The sequence below is a fragment of the Acomys minous genome (genome assembly GCF_964271855.1).
Source record: "Acomys minous genome assembly, chromosome: 8".
In the NCBI taxonomy this organism is placed as follows: Eukaryota; Metazoa; Chordata; class Mammalia; order Rodentia; family Muridae; genus Acomys; species Acomys minous.
This window is the reverse complement of record NC_140489.1, coordinates 107,444,274-107,468,393: the sequence shown is the minus strand read 5'-3', so window position 1 is coordinate 107,468,393 and position 24,120 is coordinate 107,444,274. Positions and strand designations below refer to the sequence as shown.

At 46.2% G+C, this 24,120-nt stretch overlaps 1 protein-coding gene across 5 annotated transcripts in view; it reads right to left on the bottom strand.

Annotated features, from left to right (window-relative positions):
* The window catches only part of LTBP1 (latent transforming growth factor beta binding protein 1), a 381,021-nt gene extending 361,485 nt beyond the window's left edge, over positions 1-19,536 (bottom strand). For 3 of the 5 annotated variants that reach the window (XM_084793788.1, XM_084793791.1, XM_084793792.1), the window contains exons 1-2: positions 18,691-19,535; positions 17,681-17,751 (exon numbers count right to left, since the gene is read on the bottom strand). In XM_084793788.1, coding sequence (XP_084649914.1) covers positions 17,681-17,751; positions 18,691-19,166 — 547 coding nt within the window. In that variant the 5' untranslated portion in view covers positions 19,167-19,535. Of the gene's footprint in view, positions 1-17,680; positions 17,752-18,690 lie in introns of all 5 variants that reach the window. The other 2 variants (XM_084793790.1, XM_084793789.1) reach the window with 1 other exon arrangement.
* Positions 19,537-24,120: the final 4,584 nt, after the last annotated feature.

Sequence of the window (24,120 nt, the reverse complement as noted above, 5' to 3'; positions counted from 1 at the left end):
TACCAGACTCTTTATAGAGAAAGGCAGAGTGCAGAAAACTCAGAGTCCCACACCTCTCCTGACTCTGCTGTTCCACTCAATGGAGGCAGGGGTTCTGAGAGGCAGAGCTGTCTCAATTTGGTCCGTCAGGTGCAGCTGAGCTCCAACATGTCGGGCTGCTTTCCTGTTCTGGGGAACCACCAAGAAATCAGATTTCACAGGATCAGAAGACCCTACAAAGCCTTAATTCTACCAACCTGAGCAATGGTGAATGCCAGAAGGAAAGACGAAGGGAATCCCAACATTTATTCAGAACATAGGGAGGTATGGAAGAAGTGTGTGTGTGTGGAGGGGGGGTGATCGGATGGGACACGGAAAGAGATTGACTTGGCCAAAACCACTAGAAGTTGGAACTGCAGAATACTTACAGTTATTGGCAATGCTGCCAAACAGAGAACCCTGTCCCATCCAGGTGCATCTGGCTGAAGACAAACACACACACAACACACACACACACACACACACACACACACACACACACACACACGTGTCTCCCTTTTGTTTACTGGTTGGTTTGTTGGCTGGTTTGGTGTTTGTTGTTGTTGTTGTTGTTGTTGTTGTTGTTGTTGTTGTTTTGGTCCTTTTGTTTTTGTTGTTTGAAAGAGGGTTTCTCGGTGTATCCTTGGCTGTCCTGGACTCACTTTGTAGACTAGGCTGGCCACAATCCTCCTGCCTCTGCCTCCCTAGGTGCTGGGATTACAAGCATGCGCCACCACACCTGGCTTAAATAATATTTTTTTATTGTTTGAAAGTTTTGTACATGTGTACAATGTGTACTGATCCTGCACGTCCGTCCACCACGGCATCCCTCCAGCTTCTCCTTGTGTTCCTACCCCGTCTGCCTCTGAATTTCATGTCCTTATTTGTATCATTATTAGTATAAAACCCGAGTCAAATTCGTTCTGCCCGTATGTACGTGGGTAGGGTGTGAGCACATGCTTAGTGGGGTATGAGCAACATACCAGTGGACACGTCACCGAATGAGAGTGACCCTCTCACCCTCAGCGGCCATCAACTACTAATAGCTCCTCCAATTGGAGCTGGTGGGGTGGGTATCGGGGGTGGGAGGAGGCTCTTCTCCCTCCATGCTGGAATTGTGACTGACGTGATAACCTCAGAAGGCATGAGGGTATTAATGACTCTCTCTCCTGACAAATGCCGGACTCCGAGCTGTGCACAGAGCTACCCTCTCTACAGTTTCACCGCATCGCATGGCATGTGCTTTCTGCAAATGGCATCCCCTGATGGAGGTTCTTGGGAGACCTCTCTTGAGTGACCTAAAAAGTTAAATTCATTATAGGAATATATGGAGGTTTCTTCATAATCCCAAATGTCCCCCCCCCACCCGAAAATAAAAATGCCCTAAAGTGTCTCAGAAAACTCTCTAGGGACCTTTTGGCAAACTGTGATCCAATGATCTAACCTAAGACTGTGTTAAAGAGAAGGGTTCTCCAAGGACGCTTCCAGAGTCCTGTAGTGACTTCCCCAAGCACCTAGCAGTCAAATCTAAGTTTTGAGCAGCAGGCAGAGAGACAGGGCTTCTCCGGACTGTAGCCTTGGATGTATTGGAACTTCATCAGGCTGCCTTTGAACTCAGAGATCTGCCTGCCTCTGCTTCCCGTGTGCTGGGATTAAAGGTGGGTGACACCACCACCTCAAGGATGCTTAGAAGTCTAAACACGTGTTGAGTTTTGTTCTTCATATTCTGCCTTCCCATACCAAGTCCAGATGTCCAGAGCCTGAAAATCTGAGGCAGGAGCATCAGGAATTAAAAGCCAGTGCCCAGGACTGATGAAATAGATACCATCTGGGTTACACAAGACCCTGGTTCAACAAAAGTAAAACAAACCAAATCAAAATCAAAATAAAATAAAAAAGAGTGCCAGCAAGATGCTAACACACATGCCATTGCTCCAGCTTACCTATATTCAACCCCCAGAATACAGGGTGGGGGGTGGGGGGTGGGGGAGTGATGAGGGAAAGACTAGTTCCTTCAGGTTACCCTCTGATCTATAGTTGTGTCCCAGGGCACAAGCGCACACACACACACACACACACACACACACACACACACACACACACACAATTAATTAGTCACCTAGTTAATTAAATCTACATTGTATATAAGAGAATAAGAAAAGGAGGCAATCCATATAGCTCAGTAAGTAAAGGCAGCTGCTGCCAAGATTGGGGACCTGATTTTGATCTTAGGGACCCACATAATAGGAGAAAAGTGACTCCCTCAGGTTGTTCTCCATCCTTCACATGCTTGTCATGGCATGCTCCCCACCCCACCCCCGACCCCCACAAAGAAGGAAAGGGAGCCATCATCCCAACTTAAAAAAAACCCAAAGAGCTCCTTATTAAAGTTATAGCTCCCCACCCCACCCCCAACCCCCACAAAGAAGGAAAAGGAGCCATCATCCAAACTTAAAAAAACCCAAAGAGCTCCTTATTAAAGTTATATAGAAAACAAGTGAGATTAGGAAAAGATATTCACTGTTCTAGCTCGTTTATCAAATGAAAATTAAACGGAGATTTCTCTACATGGCTATTAGGATGGACAAAATCCAGCTGATACTATCAAATGCTGGCAAAGACACAGAGCAAAACTACTCTAACTTGCCGCTGATGGGACTCTAAAATGGCACAGCCACATTAGAAGCCAGCTTCAGTGTCTTAGAAGAAAAATATCTATCCATGTTCTAACTATTTCATCCAGCAACCACACCCTCTGGTGTGTCCCCAAATGGGATTTAAAATTACATCACACAAAAACCTAAGCAAAAATATTGTAGCATCCAGATTTATAATCCTCAAAACTTAGAAACAACCCAAAAGCCCTTAAGTCAGTGACTAGATGAACTATAAAACAGCCAAACAATGGAACATTATCTCATGCTAAAAAGGTATGATCCAGCAAGGCACGAAAAGTTGTGGCAGAATCACACTGTGTGAAAAAGTCAATCTTAAAAAGCTACATAGGAGGCAGGATCCCAACTATGTGACACTCTGGAAAAAACAAAACTATGGAGCCGGGATCAGCGGTTGCCAAGGGTTACACGAGAGAAAGGAATAGTTAAACACAACCAGACTCTTAGCAGAACAACTGTTGGGTTGGATCCACAGTGGTAGATGCCTGTCACTATACACATTTGTCAAAATCCACAGTAAGCACTTCAGAAGCGAGCCCTAATGTATAACAGACTCATAAAGGACTGTGACGGGATGATGGTGTGTCTCTCTAGGCTCACTAATGGTAATGAGTGTCCCACTCGGGTGTAAATATTTTGATGGTGGGAGGGGCTGTAGGTAAATGGAAACTAAGATCTTAAGGAGGACTCTATTTTCTGCCCAATTCTGTTCTCAGCAAAATGAATTTTAAAATGACAAATAGGGCCAGCGGACGTGGTTCGGCAAGTCAAGGCACTTGCTGAACAAGCCTGCTGACCTGAGTTCAATACCCAAAACCCATATAAAAGTTGAATGAGAAAACCAACTTCTGAAAGTTGTTCTCTGACCCACACATTCATGTATGTACAAGTATTCACACACACACACACACACACACACACACACACACACACACACACACACACATCATTTCTACTTAAAGACAAACAGACACTTTTAAAGGACCTATTTTTTTATTCAACATTCAGGCAAAGTACCTGTGTATTAATTTATATTATAGAAAGAAAAAAAGCAAGACACATGTAAAAAAAAAAAAAAAGACATAGTGCTGGAGAGATGGTGCTGAGGTTAGCACACTAGCTGTAAAAAAAAAAAAAAAAAAAACCAGGTCCAATTCCCAGCACCCAAACTGTGGCTCACAACTGTGAATACTGCACACACAATCCACAGGCACTGTACACACATGGGGTACATATGTGCATGCTGGCAAAACACCTATACTCATAAAATCATCTTAAATGTTAAAGGCACACTCATGAGGAAACAGTCTATTCAATAGAAGGAAAACAGCAACCCCTTCAGTTCTTTCTACAAAGGATCCTGGTCTTAAATACTAGGCCACTCCCCTCCTAAATACACATATAATAAAAGGATGTATCATTGCAGAAACTCTTAGCTGGGCTGTTCCCAAACATCTGATGTGTTCCCCCCGGAACCCTCCATGACTGGGCCAGTATGATGCCATGCTTCAGCTCTGAGGGGCATTTGCCCCATTTTTATTACCTTGTTCTCTCTCAACCTGAATATCCTGATCTTGACATGGAAGAGTCCCCCCATCCCCCTCCAGGCAGCATCTGGCATGCTCTGGCCGGATGCTATCTCTTTAGTCTTAAACTATTTGAGAAAAATGAGTAACAGCAGCACTGTCTCAATTCCTTAGTGTCTTTCTCCTTTGACGTATTTTATTCCAGGAAGTACACATTATGCAGGGCCTCTGAGTATGAATATGCATCAGAGAGGTGGGTGCCTGCAAAAGTGAGGGCCCTTGGAGTCACCCATTAGCGGTTCTGATTGGTAGGCCTGTCTGTGGCAGGGAGCCAAAAATCTACGTCTGGTATATATCCCATAAGGGGGGTTCGGATCCAGGGAATCTGGGTTCTGCACCTTCATAAACACAGCTTTGAAGAATACAGAGGCGGATGCTTTGAGCATCTCCCATGTAAAGGACCAATTATGAGAACGACAAATACAGAAAAAAGCACAGCTATCATTTTACAGATGTATTTGCAGGACCACAAATGGTTCCTTCGATCTCTGTGAGCGTACAGCCTAAAAATGTCCTTAACATACATGGCTATGCCTGTTCACACTCCAACGTTCCCTCCTGGGACTGAGAAAAAAACAACGGTCCATCCCACTAGGCTTTGTGCTGTGCAGACTCATCCTTAAGCAGAAATGAGGGGAAGAGGAGAAAACAAAAAGATCAAAGCCCTGAGGTCTAAGCCCAAAGGAACTGATTTTCTGTTCTCTCTCCATCCTCCAGTAATGACCATAGTAGGAAGGCCAGGTCTAGAAAGGTGAGGAGAAAAACACTTAGCCCCTGGTTGCCTGCAGAAGGTCACTGAAAACGCAGATGCCTAGGCCCAACCCCATCCCTGCTGATTGCTAGACCTGTTAGAGCTGACGAATTTATACGATTCTCTTCTTCCTCCTTCTCCTTCTTCTCTTCCTTCCCCTCCTCTTCTTCTTGTTTTGGGGGCAGCAAGTAGGAGTAAGATGTGTACCCTTTACAAGCTAAACACAGGAACCCCACCTCCGCCCCAGAGTTGTGAAATCCCCCAGCCCCAAAATTGTGAATTTCCACCATTGTTGATGGTGGTATTCAACTTTTTGCTTTGCGTTGTTGTTCTTTGGGTTTTTTTTTTTTTAATGTATATATATATGGGGGAGGGGGATTCACATGTGGGTGCAATGCCCATGGAAACCAGAAGAGGGCATTGAATTCCCCCTGGTTACTGGAGTTACGGGCAGTTGTGATCTGTCTGACCTGGGTGTTGGGAATCAAATTCAGATGCGCTCCTCTGCAAGAGCAGGACTCATTGTAGATTGTTGAACCACCTCACCAGCCTCTGTTATTTAGTTACTTTGAGACTAAGTCTTCCTGTACCACCCAAGCTAGTCATAAACACACTATCTAGCCAGACTGTTCTCCAACTGGCCATCCTCCTGCCTCAACATCCTCAAGCACTGGGATTAAAAGCATGCATCACCCGCGCGAGGTAAGAGAATTCACATCTCGGCAAACCCCTCAGCTCAGCTGGTGCCACTGGCCCACAGCCGGTCAGAAAGACGAGGCCAATGGCTGATGGCTTGCATTCAAGCAATCTGTACCAAAGGAAGGAATGAAGGCGGTGTCACCATCCAAAAGAGCCTCTAACGCTGAGAAGCCGGCATTTCAAACTGCTGCACAGGGAAGCCTGCTACAACTCACATTCTCTTGTAAGAAAAGAGGCTGTTTAATGACATAATCCCAGTATCCGTTGATTTAAATGAATTTCATCTGGTTTTCCACTCAGAAACAAATGCGACTTAGAGTGCTTATTAATCAGGAACCCTCACTGAGGGTCTATTGTATACACAGTGCTGCTGGGCAGCCCAACTTCCTAATGGATAAAAAAAAAAAGTAAAACAAAAACACAGTGACTGCCTTTAATTTACTTATCGTCTGCATTATTTCACTTCCAATTACTAGGAAATCTTGGACTCACTTAACCTTTGCACTGTCACAAAAAAGAGGGCAACAGGGTCCCCTGAGGGAAGGACTGCCTTTGCATTTGCTTTGAGAATAAAGCAAAGCACAGGGGTGGGCGAGGATTGAGTGGGGAGTTAGAAATCTTTGCTTTATTTCAAGCCAGAGGTGTCCAAGAACCAGTAAACTCAGTATGTGACATAAAGACTGAAACAGAAGTTCCTCAATCTCTGAAAAAAAACCCACAGGTACTAGGTGGGTCTTATACACCCTATTCTTCAAGATAAACATTACAAAGACAATCCAGAGAAGAATAGTCACGGAATATCCATAAAAGCCCTTTTATCAGCATTGGATTCTCTGTGTATCGCTCTGGCATGCAGTGCAGTCATGAACCTCACTGCATTTGCTCTTGACCACAAAATGAAGCTGGACCCAGTATGCAGAATGACCTAAAAATACCACGCAACAATTCCCTACTAATTTGACTTTTTAAAAAATAAATGAAATCAATCTGAATCACCTTATTGTGTGTTGCAGTAAGCCTCTCTGGCAACAGTCCAACAGGGCCAGGCTGCTCTACTCCAGCACGTTACCGCTAGCATTCTCTCCCAGACCTTGTCATATCATACAGGTGTCATAAGTCACTACCCAAGAGAAACCTTCCCTGACTGCCCCCCCCCAATCACTCTAGAATTTTCCCCCCTCCTGGTACCACTAGTACAACCGAGAGGCCTACACATTCACTCACTCATTCCAAAGAAACTTACATTAATGAGTACTGGAGATCGAATGACGGCTCTGGGAAGCCATCTACCCATCCTAAGCTCATACTCCAGCTGGGAGGCCAGACACACCAGGGGCTGAGATATCACATCAAATGTGTTGAGAGAACAAAGGGAGCTTGTGCTTGAAACTCCTAACAAGGACTTGAGTGAGGTTTGGGAAGGGATGGTTCCATCCCTTGTCGGAAGGTCAGGAAGACGTGCAAGGATTCCCTTGATCTGCAGAGGCTGAAACCTCCTCACTGTTGCATCCACAGAGCCAATAACTGGTCGAGGTAAAATGGTGTACCATAGCCAATTTCAAATGCTTTTAAAACACAGTTTCAAAGATGCCAGTTTCAACTATGCATTGCTACAGTGTGTAAATGACAGACATATGGCACACAGACAAAAGGATGGAGATGTCCTTCTTATTAAAAACAGCAAGTGGAAACTCATGGAGAACTGGGCGCCATCTTGGAACTGCTGAGTAACACCACAAGAAATACCCACATGTCTACAAAGACTTAGAAATTGTTTTATTTTCCCTACTCTTTTTCTTTTTTTTTTTAGTCATCCTTTCCTCTGGTGTCTCTACCTCCTGTCTGTTATGCAAGGATTCCCCTTCGAGTCACTTCCAAAAATCCTCTGAAGTTCTCTCTCTGCTCTCATATTTCTCATTCCTAAGCAGCAAGGGATCACGTGGCTGCAGGACAGCTGACCTCACCTACTTCGGATGACAACATCTCCCTGCACCCCATCACCCCACGCACTGGCCAAACTCATCTTTCATCTGGCCCAACAGAATCAAGAGCATATACTTAAAAACCAGCCCATCCATCTTCTCATTTACAAAACACAACATTTCGCAAACTGTTTACTGACATTCATGCCAACAATATTACTCAAACGCAGTGGAGTGAAAAAAAAAAAGCCACAGGGAATAGTATAGTTGGCCAAGAGCGGTATTTGGGGATCTAAAATTACAGGGGAAAATCATACAACATTCATTTTACTTAGTCCCAAATCTCTATCAGATGATGTTGCGCAGAAAGATTCTAAAATTGGCAGGGAGAAAGGAAAAGTCCTCTTAAAGGTTGGGCTATGCCAGGGAGGCCTTACAGAGAGAAAGGGGGGGCGGGCACTGAATAAGGTGTGTGCCCCTGAAAAGCCAGCATAAGCAACAGTGTCTGACAAGCCAGGATAAACACATGGAGAAAGGCAAAGCAAATGGAGATGGTTGTCAAAAGGTAAGAATAAACAGAGGAGAAGGCCCCGTCTCACAGGATGTTCCCAGGACTGTATCTCTAACCCACTAACTTACACTTGCCAGTCAACGTAATTCTAGGCAACTCAATTAGCACTGGTGCTATGGCAACCCCAGCAGCCTGGCTACATACAAAGTGACAGAGAAAAACCTGCTTCCTGGGAGCTCAATGCTGATCAAGCCACAGAGATGCCCAGCCATGTGCAGAGCCGAGCAAAGGAAAACCACCACACTTGAGAACAACTAAGGGTGAGCCTGTTCACCAAAATACTTCTGGAGGGACCAGAAGGGGGCAGCCCTGAGCAAACCAGAGCAACTGAGAGCCACTGATGTCAAATTGGGTTTGGGGGATGGGGGGCATTTTCCATGCGCTTTTCATGCGTCATCTCACACAGTCCCCCACCCTGACCTCAGGCCTCAGAATGATAGGCTATTATACCTACCTGGTTGCATAGAGTTAACCTGGCCTTGCTCAGTTCTCAGAAGTTTCCCCGAGTCACATGAGAAGAGAGAGAACACGAAGGTCAAGTTCCCAGCACTGTATTCTAACTCCAAAGACAGAACAGAGCCGCACAGCCTCTAATTCAGGCAAATTAAATGAGAGCAAGCAATGAGAAAAGAAAGCACAGCCAGCACAGTGAGGCCGGAGAGGAGGGAGTTCCCAGGAGCACTGCTGTCTCACAGCCACATGATCTGTACACATCCCCAGTACAGGGGACTGTAGCTACCTGAAGTGCTCAGTCCATATTCAGTAGCTATTAATTCAGCAAATTATAGGCAAAGGAAAACACACACACCAAATACGGCTCCTGTGTACTTTTCCACGAGTGCCCAAACAGTTAGTATGACACCAAGAAATTATGTATTATTCTCTCTGCACTTAAAAGGCAGGAGACATTACTAGTAAAATATACATTTAAGCCAAATAAGATCATACATAGTCTCTCCCTCCACTATAAATCACTGTGCTTAATTGGTACATCAGAGAGCTTTTAAAAGCATATCGCTAATGGCCAGCCATTAGGTACGTTACTTACTGGCTTTGTGTGTTTAAATTGTTTTATAATTAAAAATAGAGTGTTTGGGGCTGGAGAGAGGGCTTGGCAATTAAGAGTTCCTGCCTTAGCAACTACTCTGGCTAAGAACCCAGGTCTGGTTCTCAGGAGCCACACAGCATCACACAGTCACCTGTAACCCCAGGTCCAAGGCATGCGGTGCTTTTCCGCCTTCACAGATTCCTGCATTCAGGTAGTTAACATAAATTCATGTAGACACATGCATACACATAAAATCGTTAATAAACAAACAAACAAACCCTATTTTTAAAGGGGTATGTTTAATAGAAACACACACTATATACATACCCTTATGAGAGTTAAAGTGCTTAAAACTGAAAATTAAAAGAAAAAACACCTTAGGGGCCAGTGGGCCACCTTGGACAGTACAGGCTGTTGGCCTGAGTTCAGTCCTCAGAACCCACAGGGTGAAGGGAGAGATCCAAGTAGTCCTCTGACCTCCATATCTGCATTGTGGCACAGATACAGAGCATAGGGAGAAACAGACAGACAGACAGGCAGACAGACGGAGACAGAATGGGACAAAAGTATGAAAATTTTATAACAAGCTTTTAATCATCTAGGTATTATTAAAAACTTTTCCAAATTTCCAAATTTCCAAATTTCAAAATATCACCAAAATCATACACATACAGCAAAGATGGAACTAACTAAATTACTTGTTTAAAAGATGGAAAAGAACACGCACACCCACAGCTCTGCCCAAAACTGAGCTACTCCAAGTGCAGGGGGTTCCTGTCTCAGTGCGGCCCTAGTCTCTCATCACCCACACCAGTGGCACACCAGTCTCCAGGATCAGATTCCTTCCAGACCAGCATCCCCATGCGGGAACTGTGTTACTTTTGGGGCACCTGTTGGCGCTCCCACATGTCTGGCCCAATAACAATAGCTCCTGCCGTGAACCTTCTAGATATTCCTGTTTGAGAATCACTCATCCAGACCTCTGTAAAGCAGGCCAGGAAAAAAAAAAAAAAACGGCCAGAAGCATAAACAAATCACCTACAACGATCGCCTTGTCTCTCATAACATGCCTAGGCACCATGGGGGAAGAAGCCAAGTTCAATCCATAGTCAAAGGCTTCTTGGCAGGAGAGCAATGAAGTCTTCAGACACTGCAAGGAAACCTCCAAGATGCCCAGAGGGAACCATCTCCGTGTAGCTCACATCTCCTGCCCACGTGCACAGCAGGCTTGAGCTTAATTGTGCTCCCCTCTCCCGACCCCAAAGCAAGATAAGTTGAAATCCTGACTCCTGGTATCTTAGAAGGCGAGTTGATTTGGAGGGAGCATCTTTGCTGGGAATGGCAAGGTAAAAATGGGTGAGAGGGGGCACGGATCTGAGTGGGCTTCCTATATGAAGTAGGAATCTGGACACAGTGAAGGACAGAAACAGGATGAGGCCATGTGTGAGGCACACAAAGAGAAATGGTCACGTGCAATGGGAGTGGCCCTTAGAAGCTGCCAGCCGTATCAGGCCCTGGTTGGCAGGTTCTGGCCACCAAAACTGTGAGACAGTAAGTTCTCTTTGCTCTAAGACATCTAGTTTGGGAGGGGTGGTTCTGTCACAGAGGAGGAGACCACCATAGCTTGAAAACCCAGGGAGTCAATTTAGGTAGTAAGGCGCTGATCGCCACTGCTAACAGATCATGCCTGCCTCAACAAACCCCACAGTGCTATTGATTTAAAAAAAAAAAAAAAAAAAAAAAGCCCTGTCATGTCTGAGGTCCCATGCAAATTAACTTTCACCACACTTGCCCCTTGTAAGACCTGACAGGGTCAAGGATCAAAATGGGTGACATAGCCCCTCAAGCTCCGAGTCATCCTGGCTCCTGCCTCACCAGTACTTGGAAGGAAAAAAAATAAAAAAATAAAAATACGCATTTTAAGAAAATGTCATCTATATACTGGGATGAGTCTGAGTATGTCTGGAATAGTCTCAGCAATAAGTGGCAAAGTCAGAAACAGCAAAGCCCTGTAGCAGCCAAGGGTCTTGTTTAAAAAGTCAGAAAGCTTCAACACTGTAGAACAGACTGGGATCCACTGTTGCATGCAAATCAGCCCTGGCTGGAGGAGTGTCTCACCATGAAGTCTTCACCAGGACCATGACACAGAATTTATGGTTCCTAAATGTTTGTTTTAACTAGTGTTGAGAACACATATTTGCCCCAGTGTGAACTTGACCCCGGGGTCTCTTCTCGGCCTTCACTTCTGTGTCTGTGCCACGTGACAAGATTTTCCAGTCGGGCTTCCCACCCCAGCTCCCAGGACTGGGGTCAGAGCCCAGGACACAGACAGGACAACCCTCCAGGCAGCTGCTATGGTAAACTTTGCGGCAGATGTATTGGCAAAGCATCTGCCAATGGCCATAGCAGGCCTAAGAAAAATGTGTGATTATCATGGGCCTCTCTCTCTCTCTCAAGCCCAGCTAGTGAGCTGGGCCAAAGGGGACAGGCTGAGGAGTCCTATCAGCGACCTACCTCCATATGCGACATCCTCCTGAATGATGCAACCTACTCCACCCTTTCTGGCACTAAGGGTATAACAAATACCCAGGGATCCCCTGCATGGAACTTAAGGAGCATTTTCTAGGGTTGGTTTTCGGAGATTTTGTTGTTAGTTAGTTGGTTATTTGATTGGTTGGTTGGTTTTGTTTGCCCCGCCTCCCCGCCGCGCCCGCATCCCCGAAAGCAGTATGGGCTGAACGCCAATGGAAAAGCAATGGAATATCGATTTTCTGTTCCTTCCTAAGGAGAGAACAAGTCATTTGATGTGCCATGAGCTCTGTGAGTAAAACCAGACCCTGCACTCCCTACAGCTGGCTGCATTTCTCCCCTATTCATAGAACCTGGCACATGGTAAAAACTAAACAGATATCCGTTAAGTAAATAAAAGAACCACGCTTGCATTTACAAAGGGCCTGCAACGTGCCAGGCACCCGCTTGGAGTCCTGTCCTGTCTGTCCTCCGTTCCTCTCCCCTCTGTCTCGCCCTGCCAGCCCCGTCTCACTCTCCTCGCCTTTATTCTTTTGTGTTTTCTGTTCCCACATTCAGTCTCCTCATTAGATCTGAACCCACTGGCAAAGTTTGTCTCTCAGTCATACTAACTCTGAAAAGGGGCTCCGGGGACAAAAAAAGACTGGAAGAAACAATGATGGGGTAGTTTAGACGAAGAGATGCAAAAATGAGAAGGGGAAAATATCACACATCAGGGGTGTAATGCTTCCACTCTAAAGACAGTCCCTTAAGCTACAAAATCCTTCTATAAATGTTGTCATTGGAAAGAGAAGACTTGGGATACCATCTCTTGATCACCAACAGCCCCCAATATTAAATGGAAAAAAGGCATAGCTCATGCTACTATTACAACTCCCAGAGACGCCTACACACACAGAGAGGAGGGAGGGGAGAGAGAGAGAGAGAGAGGACATGTTGATGTGCAGCTTGGCATATCCACACAGGGTCTGGGTGGCTGGAGCCCCAGGACCACCATGGTGCCTGCACAGAGGCATTCTTTGCCCCGTGTGGGTCTGCTGCCTGCATGTTTCTCATCTCTGGTTTGCAATTTAAGGTTCACTAAATCTTCCATCTTCAGAAGCATTTGCCCATGGTACATTTAAAGTAAGTTTCAATCAACTCAAAGCAATTCAAGATGGCCCAAAGGAATGCATTCTTTTCTTCACTGAATTAATCAAACAATCAGAAGACCACAAACACATTCAATCTCTTATGTAGAGATTCTTTTGGCTCAGTTAACATAATCTATGTAAACCCTTTAAATTATCCTTAAAATATGATAACTACTAAATACTATGGGTTATACACTACAATCTACCCATACATTTCATGATGTTGACACATTGCTGTTTTGTTTTCTTATGTAATAGATCACATTCAAGTAGAGTTGTTCAATCTTGGCATATGAAGGATAAAAGAGAGGGTGGGAATCACACATCAATTTGTTTTGTCATCTTAATATTATTGCTATTTAATGTAGTAGTTACACTGATGAAAGTTGGTGAAGCGATGATTTACATGAATTCCCATTCATTTCACAAATAAAGTCTCATTCCCCAAGGAACAAGCTTTAACACATAGGGAGCTTGAGACATGTATTTAGTGGTGGGTGTGTGTGTGTGTGTGTGTGTGTGTGTGTGTGTGTGTGTGTGTAAGTTCATGTGTATGTGTTTGCTCAGGTGAGTGTGAGTTTGCACACATGTGTGTGTGAGTGTATATAGAAGCCAGAGGTAGGCAATGGATATCTTCCTCAACTGCTTTCTATTGTTTGTTTGTTTGAAATAGTGTTTTTCCTAACCTGGAGGTTACCGATTTGTCTAGACAGATTAGCCAACAAACTCCAAAAATCTGTCTGGCTCCACCTCCCCAGAGCTGGGAGCAGGCTCACACTGCCACACTCCACCTCTGCAGAGCTAGGAGTGGGCTCACACTGCCAAACTCAACTTTGACACAAATGCTGAAGCTCCGAGCGTAGTTCCTCATGCGTCACAGCAAGCACTGTGCTGACTGGGCCATACTCAGTCTTCTTTAACATCTTTTCAAAATGAATCATTCAAAGGTGTAAAACAACCCAATGACTTTTAAGGGAGTGCAGATTGGGCGCTTCTAACACAAAAGTCACAAATCCCAAACCTGAAACATTCTAAGTCCAACAGGACACCACAAATGGAAGATCCCATACCTGGCTTCATGGACATAGTTCAGTCAAAATGCAAGCACACTAAAAAATAGTGTGCAAAATTACCATCAGCTTATCTATAAGGCATATGTACAGATGAATTTCATGTTTGAACTTGGCTCCCATCCTTGACATATTTCATTATATACATAAACACATATTCAAATAAAATCAAAGTCCCAAACACTAGTTTGGCCCAAAACATTTCAGTTAACCGATACTTACTATAGTAGAGAAAAAAAATCATCCACGTTGCTTTAAAAAATAAAGGCAGTATACACAGGGAAAGAAGAAAGCCATGTAGTCTATAAATGAGAGTTTACTTGACTTGATCCAGTACTAAGGCTCTAAGAGCCCCTGGTTTCAGTGTGGCTTTCATACCCATTCTTTTTTACCTTGACACCTTCCACAATCCAACATAGGGAGCCTGGTTTTAGTTCAGTCATTTCTGCAGAAGAAAAGGTAGAATTGGAGAGACCAGCTGAATTGCTCAAAGCCATTCAGCTAGTGAAGGGTCCAGCATTTGAACCTACAGCCTTTTTTTGGGCATCAGGCTGCCTATCCATAGATTAAATGGATGGTTCCTATGCTAACTCCAGTAACGTCTAAAGACAATGGTTCCCTCATTTTTCAGGATATACCTGGAATTAGGCTCAGAGTAAAAACACCCATCTCTGGACTCTCACTTTATTGAGAACACTTGGAATTCTTCTAGAGGACCTGGGTTTGTCCACATTGGGCCACTGAAAACTAACTACCCTGTAACCCAAGGGGATCTAACACCCTCTTCTGGACTCCATGAGCTTCTCTCTTTCCCTCCCCAACCCCTCCCTCCCTCCCTCCCTCTCTTGCTCTCACTCTTTCCCTGTGTGTATGTGTATGTATATATGTCACACACACTATAAAACATTCATCTCATAAATGCTATGCTTTCACTGCTGTTCTCTGTTGCCTGGGTTCCGTGTCAGCAACACAATTATTCCTGGAAGAAGTTGTGATTTCTGTTTCTAGCACTGGGCAGAAAAAGCACAAGAAAGGAGAGTGGTGCTGAACTGCCTAGATTCCAGTGTTGTCTACAGCTCCTTCCTTGGAGCCGGAACCGGATGTCAAAGATAGCATGAGATGGACACAGTCCAGCCACTTCCTCCAGCTCCAGCCATAACTGCGCAGCCTAACTCTCCCAACCAACAAGTGGCCATTGACCTCACTTTCTGGACCTGTGGGGGCAAAGCCAGCTACACACATATCCTTGTGTCCCTGGTCTGGAGAAACAGGAAGCCACGATGGGAAAGCTCACTGCCCAGATAGTCTCATTCTAAGAGCTTCTTGGGAACCCTGAGCCCTCAGAAAGGGGGGACTCTTAGGGGGTGCCCCCTTTTCAGAAAGGGCACTCTGCCACTTGCCAAGAAATCTTTATAAAACCTCAGAGCATGCACCAACAGGCTTTGTTGGTTTGCATGTGTGTGGAGGGATGAGTGGATGAGTGTTTGTGTGAGTGTGTGCCAGACTTGTGCATGTGGAGACCACAGGTCAACCTTGAATGTCATTCCTCAGAAGCCCTTCACCTTGTATTTTTCAGGCAGGGTCTCTCAGGGAGGGACTAGAACTCACCAATTAGGCAAGGCTGGCTGGCCAGTGAGCCCCAGGGATTCACTTGTCCTTGCCACCCAGCTTTTTCAGATGGGTTCTTGGGATCGAACTCTGGTCCTTAAGCTTGCCCGGCAAACATTTTACCAAGGAGGCTATCTTCCCAACCCCTGCCCTGTGTGTTCAACCTTCACACAGCAAGACCTCACTGCCCCAGTGCGGGCGCAGAGGGACCCTCCATGTTACAGGCCAACCATGTCACAGCAGCTTTGAGGCAGATGAAGTTACTGCAAGAAGAGATCCTAACCCAGGAAAATTCTGCTGCCACATTTCAGTCAGTTCTGTCAAGTATAATCTAAGAAGTTAAGAACAGAATAATAGAGCCAGATGGTAAAGCACACAACTTTAATCCCAGCACTCAGGAAGCAGAGGCAAGCAGACCTCTGTGAATTTGAGGCCAGCCTGGTCTACATAGTGAGTTCCAGGGCAGTAGGGACTATGTGGAGAGATCCTATCTCATCATCATCATCATCATCATCATCATCATCATCATCATCATAGTTTTAATTTACAATGCCTACAAGCAAGAGCATTTCTGTTCTAGATGCTAGAATTTGGTCCTCAGGAGATCTTTAAGCCAGCCATTACTCTGTGATCCTAGGCCAAATCCTAAAGCATAGAGATGGGTCCTTTCCATTCACTTAAAATCCCTCTGTTTACATCATAGACTAAAGACATTTTTCAATAAGCAAGGCCATCAGAATGATTGCATCCAGTCTTTATTCACCCACATTGTTATGAAACCCACACTACACCCAAGGCACAATGCTGAGTTTTACTTACAAAGTTTATGTCAATAAGCAACTGAAATTTTGGACAATTCCAGTTTACATAATAATACCTTATGCTCTACAAGAAGAACATCTAAAAATGCTTACTTTGGGAGCTGGACATTGTTCAGTGGTTCAGAGCACTGCAGAGGACCTGGGTTCAAGTCCCAGCACCAACGCGGTGCCTCAAAACCATATATAACTCTAGTTCTGAGGATCTGATACCCTTCTGGCCTTTACATGTAGTAGGCAGGTACATAATACACAGGCACTCATGCAAGAAAAACACCCATACATATAAAATATTTTGAAAATAATAAAAATGTTAACACTGTTTTTGGAGAGAAGGTAATTTTTTTTATTCCCTGCTAACTTGTCAAAAGGTGCCCCAATATACATTCAGCTTTATCTTTAACTTTACAATGTTTATAAGGAATGTTCTTCAATGCTCGCGTGTGTGTGTGTGTGTGTGTGTGTGTGTGTGTGTGTGTGTGTTATAAATACATCTTTAAATATATATACTGTTAAGCATGCATATTAACTGAAAATACCACAAGTGCAGGAAGATTCTGAAAAATAACTAGACCTCAAGGACAGAGGACAGATGCTCACGGCTCTTGTCAGAAAGCCTCATACACTTCTAATACTGGACCTGGTTCTTAGGCCTGGTTCATAGGATTCTAGAGAAGGGGTGGGGGACTGTGTGTATTGCTGCACATGTATGAGTAGCTCATCGGGAGGGAGCTTGCTCAGCACATGGATAGCCTTAAGTTCAGTCCCCAGGATGCAATTATTCCTGCCTTATTCCAGGAACGCACTCCTGCTTTCCATTCCTCTCCTGCTGTCACGTTAAAGGGTGCTTTTTATTTGTTGGTGCCATTTTAAATTAATAATATTGGTTCTGGCACACGGTCTACCCTCAAATGGGGCGCTCTCTCTCTCTCTCTCTCTCTCTCTCTCTCTCTCTCTCTCTCTCTCTCTCTCTCTCTCTCTCTCTCTTTCTCTAGCACCTGACTCAAGTAAGACAGTGATAAACACCAGAGTTGAGAACAGAGGCATCTTGGAAACCCAGTCCTTCCTTGGAGGTTATACAGATGTATATATTTGTACAATATTTCAGATTTCAAAAATCCAGAGGGCAGCACCTGCTTCTTCAAGAGGTCTCTGTAGAGCCTCCCTGACCCCATCTTGACCACCACCCCCCACCCCCGCCCCAGCCCCATCTGGTCCATTGTGCAAGGCCGCTGTAGGCACAGTAACTTACGTTTGGTGCACCTCTGGGAGCCAGGAGCCTTACTCCAGCCGTGGCAGCACTGCCCTCCACAAACATTGATCCTGAAACAAAGCGAGACCCCTGAGTCCAGCACAGCTATCCTCCCTTCCCAAGAATTCAAGCTTTCGGGGCATTCCTGAAAAGCCAATCTCTTGCTTCCACGTTTCTCTGGATTAGAGAGAGCTCTAAGTGTACGCAGGATGCCCAACCCAAAGTTGCTCAAATATAAGGGTAAGGGCCCATTCACCTGGGAAAACTGGAGGAACCAAGGGACCTGCATACCAAGGGTGGAAAACTAAACCCCAGATAAATGGTTGTCTTAACCTCACATTAAAACAGAGTCAAATGTATTCTGCATATTCTCTTGGCCCACTTTGCACCAGAGAGAAGTATCCCCCAAAGATATCACCCTGGGAATCCATCCCTAAGGGGCAGAAAAGCCAAATGTCCAAACTAAGTCGCCCTGCACCCCAGCTTGTGATGAATGGGGAGAAAGCAGTACAGTGGGAATACTTAACCAAACTTTCCAACCCCTCCTGCGGTCCATGCTGAGTCTCAGCCCAACCCCTACCACCTTAGGACTGCGACCCCACAGGTGCCAGCAAACCCAAGTCTACAGTTTCCAGAATGCCCGAAGAAAGCTGAGTCTTTAAAGCTTGCCTTTCCCTCACAATCCCTTTTTCATTAGGTAAACCAAAATAAAAACCGAGTTGCAAAAAGTTTAATTGATGCCTTGGGATTACGCTGTAGTGACTTCATGTTTACGCCCATAGTCTAGGACCAGAAGGGTTTGCGCACAGGAGGTTACGCCCCGGGGAAGAAATAATTGCCTTTTGTGTTTCCCCGAAGCCCGGTAACAATGCACTGGGAGTTTAACGCCAGTAAAAGTGAGCAGGCTTCCCCCGCGCCCACCCCTTCCCGCAGCGCCCCCGGCGGGGAGGAGAAGGTTCCTCCAGCCCTAGCGGGTCCCAGCGCGCGAGGCAGGCGGAGCCCGGGCTTACCCCTGCAGCTGCTGCTTCTGCTGAACCTGCAGCCTGGAGCCCCCGGCGCTCTGGGCGTCCTGCTGCACTTTGGAGCGCACGACTTGCCTGCCATGTTTGGCGAAGCGGGTGACTGCCGGCTGAGCACCGGCCTTAGAGTGGAGCTGCCGGCCGGGCGCCCCCGGACGCGCGGGCTCGGGTGGCAGCGGCGATCGGACTCCCGGCAGGGCCGCGCTGCCAGGCTGGCTAGTGCGACGGGTCCGCTCGGCTGGGGGACCGGCCAAGGCGCGGCTGGAGGCGGCCGATGAGCTGCGGCTGTACCTGGCGTCCAGCGCGACGTTGAAGGTCCGTGGGGGCCCAGCTAGAGGCAAGGCTCCGGCCGCCAGCCCGGGGCCCGGGCGCACCACGTACGTGATCCTCCGCACCCGGCCGTGTGCAGACCACGCTAGCAGCCCTGCCCAGAGCAGGAGTCCCCACCTGAGCCAGGCTCCCGCCATCGCGGGCAGTCTCCGGCCGCGCAGCTCGCCCTGCCCCGGCGCGCTCCCTTGGTATCACCAAGGGCTCCGTGGAGAGCCGGAGCGCGGTGGGGTGGAGGCCGACTGGGTGGCCGCAGGGGAGGAAGCTTTGCGGGCGGCTGAGCAGCAACGGACCCCAGCCGGGAGCGGTGGCGAGCAAGGGGCGGGAGTTGGGGTGGAGAGGAGGGGAGGGGCGCGGGCTGCGCAAGGTGAGGGTCCCCTAGCTCAGCCGGGGTGCCGCGAGGTGCAGCGGGGGTGCCACGGGCGCCGACCCGCGAGGGTGGGCGAGGACGACCGTGAGCGCTGGACGCTCAGAGGCAGCCCCGGCGGCAAAGTCTTTTAAAAGTTTCTTCTCCCCGGCAGAGCTCTGTGTCAGATCTGAACAGCCAATCTGCGGCAGACGTGACGTCAGACAGCAAATCCTAATTGGGGAAAGCTTGAGATGAGCCTGAGAACGAGCCGACAGCCTTGGCATCCAGAAATTGGGGCTGTGAGTCGCGTGGACTGGGGTACCCGCTCCCCGAGATCTCAGTCTCATCCGCAGGAGAAGACAAAGGGCTCAGAAGGTGCGAGAATGACCCTTTCCTTCTCCAGCCGTATAGGATTCGGGTGATAAAGTTTGGAAGCTTTCTTACCCGATTTTGCTCGGATACTGTCGGCAGGAGTTGGATTAAAACAGTAGGTCGGGCCCCAGAAAAGGCTATCCGAGGTAGGCTACGCTGTCCACTGGAAATTAATTAGTCCTATTAGTCGGAAGGAAGGCTCTCTTTAAGTTTGCAATCTCAGGAAGACTTGGTGGTACCCTACTCTTGGCTGGAGGATCGAGAATACAGGGCGGGCAGCAGGGGGCGTCCGTGTAGATGAAGAAAACCAAAGAGGCTACTTTGGGAACATTTAGGATTCCGTGTGTGTGTGTGTGTGTGTGTGTGTGTGTGTGTGTGTGTGTGTGTGTGTGTGTGTGTGTGTGTGTGTGTCTGTGTGTGTGTGTGTGTCTGTGTGTGTCTGTGTGTGTGTGTGTCTGTGTGTGTGTCTCTGTGTGTGTATGTCTGTGTATGTATGTCTGTCTGTGTGTCTGTCTGTGTCTATGTGTAAACTCTCTGTGTGCTTATGTACAAACTCTGTGTGTGTGTGTGTGTGTGTGTGTGTGTGTGTGTATGTCTGTGCCTGTGTGTCTATTTGTCTGTGTCTATGTGCAAACTCTGTGTGTGTGTGTGTGTGTGTGTGTGTGTGTGTGTGTGTATGCAAAAGAGAGGCGATGGCCCTTGCTGAGTGGAGCATTTAGGATTTCTAACTGTGTGTGTGCATGCAAACTCTGTGTGTATGTATGTGTAAAAGAGTTTGAAAAAACGAGAAATGACATATTTACTGTTAACATCTGAATTAAAGCAATGTAAGCAGTGGAATGAATGTTATTATTTCATGCCTAAAATCAAAAGTCCATGATAATAGTTGTATATTTTTTTTAAAGCCTTCGACTGGAACTGGAGAAATAGATCCGTGGTTAAGTGCACTGGTTGCTCTTTCAGAGAACGAGGATTACATTCCCAGCATCCATAGTTGGTTTAGAACCATCCATAACTCCAGTTCAAGGGAAGTTGATGCTCTCTTCTGACCTCCAGGGGCTCATACATACACACAGGCAAAACAGTGATACACAGAAAATAAATACATTTTTTAAAGTAAAAAGTATCTTTTCCCAGGCTTAGATTTTCTCATATATTAATTTTTCTTGCTGACTTTCCATGTATCAGCTTAGGACAACTGGCAGCAAATAAGAATGATTTAAGAAATACTGATTATGGGGTTTATTTCAATTGAGGAAGCAATCTATTCACCTACTTTTCTCTGCACATTGCAGAAGTACTGGTGAGTGTTTGATCTGAGAAAACCAGGCCTCAAGGTTAGCAGCCTGAACACCCAGTTCCTGAAAGGGCACTGCCTGAAAGTTACTGCCATTAAAGAAATAGCTCTGGATGCAGGCAAGACACCAGGGTCCTGCCTAAAGTGATTATCACTGCTACAGGCCACAGACACTTTACCTTTAGTCTCTGAAACCTAGCACACACCAACCAGGTGAAAAGCTCCACTCAACCCAAATAGCTTGTCCCTTTGGGCAGGATAACTCCAGTTCAACCTCAGAGCCAGGTCAAAGTGAACCACAGTGGAGACCAGGGTGTCTGCTGCTGCTGTCCCACGCAGCAACTTTGTGTTCTGTATGAGAAAACACAAGAGAACAAATGCCTACCAAGTGCCAGCTGTGCAAAAGGCAGACGGATACATAGCATCCTTGTATCTAGCTGGAGCTACAAAGTATCCCAAGGCACAAAGCCTTTGTATAAAGAAGACTTATCTGGTGGGAGGAACAAAATCTAAATGAAGCATTAAAGAAGATAGTCAAGTGAATTAAGTAACGCTTAGAGGAAAAATAACAGAAATCTCATAAGGCACGATTTGATTTCCATGATGTTATGGCACAGTAGAGCCCATAATCCTTTGTCACCTCGTGGACAATTTGTAACATAAGCTGTTTCCTAAATGCAATTCAAGCCTGCCCTGTGAAGATTTTAGGTGTCCTGTATGGACTTTCTAAGCAGCTGGTTGCAGTGGACAGGGAGTGGGGAAGGAAGCGTGAGGCAAGGCTGAGAGCATTTTGGTAAGGGAGACGATGGGGTGGGAAGGAAGGAACAGAGTTGACAAGGGAACTGAACCAGGGCAGCATCACCATGAAGTCTTTACTCGTCTGCAGTGGTGGGTGGGCATTCCTGGCAAGTGTCTCCCAGGACCTGGATGGATAGAAGACGCATGTCAATGCTGTTTCCAGGATAGGAGAAGCAGCTGTCTGCAGAGGGCACAGCTGGAGGCAGACTCCAAAGGGGGGGGGGGGGCGGCTAGCCTTGCTACTTTACTTTGAGCAAATCATCCTACCTGTCTGAATCCCAGTTTCTAGAGAATCTGGGCCTCTGCACCTAATATGCAACCATGAGAACCAGAGTTCAAATCCCCAGCACCCACATAAAAGCAGATCGTGGTCACAGGAGCTTGTAACCCCAGCATTGTAAGGGCCAGGGAGGGACACAAAAGGCACACTGAGAGTTGCTGCCCCATCCCAGCTTCAGGTTCAATGAAAAACCCTGTCTCAAAGGAATAAGGCAAAAGCGATCACACAAGACATCCAATGGCCTCCTCTGGCCTCCTTACAAACATAAAGGCAAGCATGCATAACACACACAGACACACACACACACACACACACACACACACACACACACACACACGTACATATGTACCACTTACATATACTATGCACACACCAAAAAGAAAGAAGGGAAAAAAAGTGTCTTCTACCATTGAAAATGTGCAATGCGATCTTTCTCTTGTGCAGGGGGAGGGGGAGCGGGGGAGCACTTCTGATGCATATTCATCCAAATTATAACCTCCCACATGAGTAATCTCTAACATGAATGTTTGCTCCATCCCTAAGAGCTCATACACATGCTAGAACATATATATGTCTATACAACCATGAATACGCAAATATATGCATAACCAAGCAGGCCCACTCAGAGGCTGCTGGCAGATGCCAGAGAAGTCACAGTTTTCCTCACAAGTCTCTTGTTATTTACACAACTAGTAAGATAATCCTTGAGAACTGTGCTATGTCCCCATGTGATATCACACAAGATGGCTGCGCATCTCAAACACTGAACTCACTGTTAATCCTGAAAGTGAAAGCCGAGTTCCTGTCAGGCATGGAGAGAAGCCTTTGCCAAGTCTCAACCAAGCTTAATGCCACAGAGCCTGGACCAGACCCCCCTACGGCTCAAGGGCCATTTATATTGGCAGTACACAACTTCCCTGATCAAAAACCAAGTCTTTAAAGATCTCATAAAACTTCTTGGACTTCAGATGGTTTTTAGAAAACAATACTCAGATGAGCTAAGTGTAAATGAATCAGAAAAGAGGATTATGTTCCCCATTAAAACCCATGGGTTTGAAGATTAGGGAAGAAAGAAAGGCTGGCAAATGCCAAACATTTCAAAGCACTTTGAGACCATTAGTCAAACCCCTTAGAACCCAGCCAGGTTCCCTCATCTCTACACTTTATGAGTTTTGTAATTGAAAAATCTTTCCCTACATTTAGGATCAGCTACAAATCAAATTTAGTGGCTGCCTATGATCAAAAATGTGTCCACACGTGTTTTTCTCCAGCAAAGGATTTCATGGAGTCATGTCTAGTCTCATCAAGAAAATTCTTAGAAAGAGGGGGGGGGGCGCGGCGAAAGGACAAGAGATAAAAAGTCATGAGTCTACATGCATTGTGAAGAGGGAGAGAGACAGAGAGAGGGAGGTTGGGGGATGGAGGAGGGAGAGTGTCATGCTACAGTTTGCATGAGTGTCTTCCAAAGGCCCATGTCTTAAAGGCTTGGTCCCCAGAGTGGCAGTATGGGAGGTGATGGAACCTTTAGCAGAAGCAGTTATGTGGGAAGTCCCCAAGTCACTGGGGATGTGCCTGCAAGAGGGACCATGATCTCTTCCTGTTGTTCTTTTTACTTCCTGAGACACGAGGCGAAAAATTTTGCTCTGCCGCACTCTCTTGCTGCAACGTGTTATCTCAGCAGAGAGCAAGAGAAATCAGGGACTGGGACTTCCAAGTCCATAATCCCAACAAGCCTTGCCCCTTGTAAGCTTATTACCCAATGTGATTCCTCATCACAACAGAACAGAGCTGACTAGTACAAGAGAGATGGTTTGACAGGGAAACATACATAGTACAAGAATGGGCAAAGGGAGCCATGGTGAGGATAGAACAAACACAAACCATAGTAGAGGAAGGACAAGAGGTCAAAGAGTAAAGATGGGCACAGATAGAGATGAGTGAAGAAGAGGAAGAAAATCAAGAAATATGGAGAGGACAGAATAAGAACCTAAGCTGAGA